Here is a 3,926-nt window from a genome sequence, read left to right on the forward strand (position 1 = left end):
GGATCAAATTTTTGCTTAGGTGAAACAACAGTTGCGTAACAAAGGCAACCAAAAGTTTTTAGGTGAGAAAGTGAAGGTGGTTGATTATATAGTAGCTCAAAAGGTGATTTATTTTTTAAGTAAAGGTGATGGCAAGCGATTAATGATATATGTGGCGGTTAAAACACATTCTCCCCAAAATTCTAATGGTAAATTGGACTGAAATAGGAGGGCTCGTGCTGTGTTTAAAACATGTCTATGTTTGCGTTCTACTACCCCATTTTGTTGAGGAGTGTAAACGCAAGTGCGTTGACATTCAATACCTTTTTTGAGAAAAAAATCATACATTGAAATAAATTTCAGTCCGTTGTCAACGCGGATGGTTTTAATAGATGTTTTGTGCAAATGTAATGAATGACTCTAAGAGATGTTGGGTTTCAAATTTGTGATTCATAAGAAATAGCCAAGTACATCTAGTATAGTCATCGACTATAGTGAGAAAAAAACGTTTTCCAAAATGAGTTGGGGTTTTATGAGGACCCCAAATGTCACAATGCAATAGATTAAATGGAGAATGAGATTTTATTGTGCTTAAAGGAAAGGTAGCCTTGTCTGTTTAGCTTTGGGACAAATACTACAATGATTATGAATGGGAATGAGATTTTTACTGGGATAGGTAGTAAGGAAGATACAAGTTGTAGACACGCTGGAGAAGGATGTCCAAGGCGCTTATGCCATAAATCAGGATCGGTCGATATTTGACATGCGTGGGCTTGGTTTGGAAGAGGGGACATGTAGTATAAGCCTGCGTGTTGTTTACCCGAGCCAATCATCCTCCCCGTAGCCAAGTCCTGTAAAACGCAACCATGTGGAGTAAAAACGACACAACAATTTAGTGAACTGGTTATCTTACTAATGGACATGAGATTTAAATTAAAAGAAGGAACACAAAGAACATCTTTGAGAGTGATTTTGTCATTGAATTTAATTGTGCCTGTAGATGAGATGGGCGCAGTTGAGCCTGTGGGTAGATTAACATTTGAAATAAATGATGATGAAGTGTGTGTGAATAATTGTGAATCATATGCAATGTGATGGGTTGCTCCGCTATCCAAAATCCATGGTTTCGTAAAAGCAGAATTAGAAGAGGAGTTATGGGCAAGCAGACATGCAGAGCTAACAAACGTGTCATTTTTACCGTTATTGTTGAGCGAGTAAATAGCCCTTGCCAATTGCTGAATTTGTTCGGCACTGAAGTGTTGTACGAGGTTTCTATCGGACTCATTACTTGTGCCTTCTTTGCCAGACATGATTTTTTATTTAGGGGATAAAAATGGAGAGGCTGTCAGGGCACCAAGATCGGTGCTCTGATACCATATAAGAAAATGATAAAAGATGCAAAGAAGAAAAGATGTTTCTTATTCTCTTATGTGTATATTACATCACTCATGTATAGGAAATATATAGGGTGTTTCTCTCTCCCAAATTACAATCTAATTAGGTAGGATACTAATCATGAGATTTTATAATTATTAAATTAATGGCATATAATTGGTACAATATCGTCAAATATTGTATACAATAATTGCATATAATTTTATAATTATTATTTCCTTAATAGAGATAATTCATATTTATAAATACTTCACTTGATAAATCCAAGACTCTAAAAAATAAGAAGTAATCATTTGTAATGTGAGAGATTTTATAAATTTGTAAAAATATATCTAAACATGAATTTTATAAATTTTAAAAAAAAGAACCAATATTTAGAAACTCAAAAACATAGAATATGACTTTCTATTATACCCATTATTTTTCCGATTACATAAAAATAAATTATTAGTATTAATATTTAATTAAGTGGAAATATAATGATTATGTCTCTAATTAATTATTCATTCAATCCTAATTAATATTTGAACACTTAATATAGTAATAGTTTTATAAAATAAAACTTATTTTCCCTTATAGGAGATAGAAAGGAAACAAAGAAAGTGGTTCTCCAAATGTAGTTCGACAGAAGGTAGAAGAAGTAAGAAATGTGGTGAGTGTGTTGAAAGCAACCTAGGCACGTGTCATAACACAACCAGATTTCATCTTTCACCATCGAATCTTACGTGGCACTCAATAGCCATGCAAATCACATGCTTCCTCCACGTGCCTCCTTCACTGCATCACTTCAACCGCTTCCAAACAATTTAAAAGCGTTGCAAGAAACCTCAAAACGACACATCATCATCGTCGTCGTCATCTTCTGTAACTCTCCGAAGCCAACATTAACGGAAACAAACTTTTGGTTAGTACGAGAATGTCTCCACCACCATGGGAAGCTCTCGTCCTCGTAGCCACCTACCTTGACCCCAAAACCCTAACCATAGCTTCATGCGTGTCAAAGTCATGGCTCTCTTCCATGTCCTCCGATCACGTTTGGAAGCCCGTCTTGACTACCCACTTCCCCTCTTTGGCCACCCTTTCCTCCGCCGTGTCCTACCGCCGCCTTTTCGCGATGGGCCACGCGGCCGCCGCGCGCCGCAACCAGAAGCCGCCGAAGCCGAGTCTCTCGCTGGAGGACCTTGTCTTCGCCGTCTCCGTCTCCACCCGCGACGGCGTAGTGGCTTCCGGCGTGAGGGCCGGCGAGACGCTGCGCGTGGAGGCGGCGGGGGTGTGTCGGTTTGGCGTGGGGTGTGAGGGCGGCGTTTTGAAGGAGGGGGAGGAGGAGGTGAGGGTGACGTGGAACGTGGTGCTGAAAGGGTGGGGAGGGGTTTTGACGATGGTGGAGAGCGAGGGGAAGGTGAGATTGGTGGGTGGTGGAGAGGGGTGGTTCTGGCAGGAGCTGCCGGCGCAGGGATGCTGCTCCGGCGCGGTGGCGAGTGCAATGGTGGGGGATTTGAGGGTGGGGATGTGTGAAGAGAAGGATGGGGGGTGAGGGTGGAAGAAGTGACTGTGGGGATTTTGAGGGTTGTTGATTGGAGGTATGTTAGTGTTGAAGATGGACTTAGATATTTCCAACATTTTCTTCTCACTAATCATTCAACTTAAGTTTTTTAAGAATTTACTATATTGAAAGGATTTTGAGTTTTTCAACTTCTCTACTTTCTTTTGCATTTTCTCTTTTTTCTTCATTTTAATTCCATTTTCCTCTTGTACATCAAGAAGATATGTGAATATGTGCAACATCACCCTCTTACAAAATATTACCAATGGTTTAGGGTATTAGAGTATTAGAGTGACATTTTTATATTTTTTATACTTGAAAAGGATATTTTACTCCCAAAGGTTAGTGGTAAAATCTAAAAATACTATTTTAAATTTAAACTCTAAAAAATCATGGCATGCCAAACATTAACAATTTTTTTTATTAAATCACTTAAAAAAATCTACTATTTACTTAGTTTACAATTTTATACTAAATAAAAGTATTTTTGAACTATAAAAATATTTAAATATTATATATGCTTTTTCAAGAAATGATTTTACTTAGTTTATACGTTTTATTTTAATTACTATATTTTTTATTGATGTATTAAATTGTAAAATGAGGGAATTTGTGGCATATCTGTTTAACCATTATATTAAATTGTGAAAAGTTTGCAGGATTAGATTTTTAAATTAAATTGTAAAAGTTACTAGATTTCTTTTTTTTGTATTTTTTTTATATTAAGTTAAAAGGTTCGCGAAAGTTTATGGGACATCTAAAGAGTTCACATGAGTTTATGACTAACCATGTATATAGTATGGGTTGCTTACGACTTATTTAAATGTAAAAATTTAACAAATAAACCAAAAATATATATATTTATTATTAAATATAATTTATTAATAAAAGTTAATGGCATTGCTAAGATGATTTTAGTTCTAAAATTTACTATTTTTAATTTTTTTTATTTTTTATTTAACTATAATGTTTTCATTTTTAAATTTTTTACCTTTAAATGTAAAGCTAA

The 3,926-nt window shown here is 35.9% G+C and overlaps 1 protein-coding gene across 1 annotated transcript; it reads left to right on the forward strand.

Moving 5' to 3' along the window:
• Nucleotides 1–2,270: 2,270 nt before the first annotated feature.
• Nucleotides 2,271–3,066, forward strand: LOC137830527 (probable F-box protein At5g04010). The gene is given in 2 exon segments (XM_068637934.1): nucleotides 2,271–2,903; nucleotides 2,906–3,066. Coding segments are annotated over 2 exon segments (729 nt in total). The 5' UTR covers nucleotides 2,271–2,290; the 3' UTR covers nucleotides 3,022–3,066.
• The last annotated feature ends 860 nt before the right edge of the window (nucleotides 3,067–3,926 follow it).

The sequence above is a fragment of the Phaseolus vulgaris genome, chromosome 7 (genome assembly GCF_000499845.2).
Source record: "Phaseolus vulgaris cultivar G19833 chromosome 7, P. vulgaris v2.0, whole genome shotgun sequence".
NCBI lineage: Eukaryota > Viridiplantae > Streptophyta > Magnoliopsida > Fabales > Fabaceae > Phaseolus > Phaseolus vulgaris.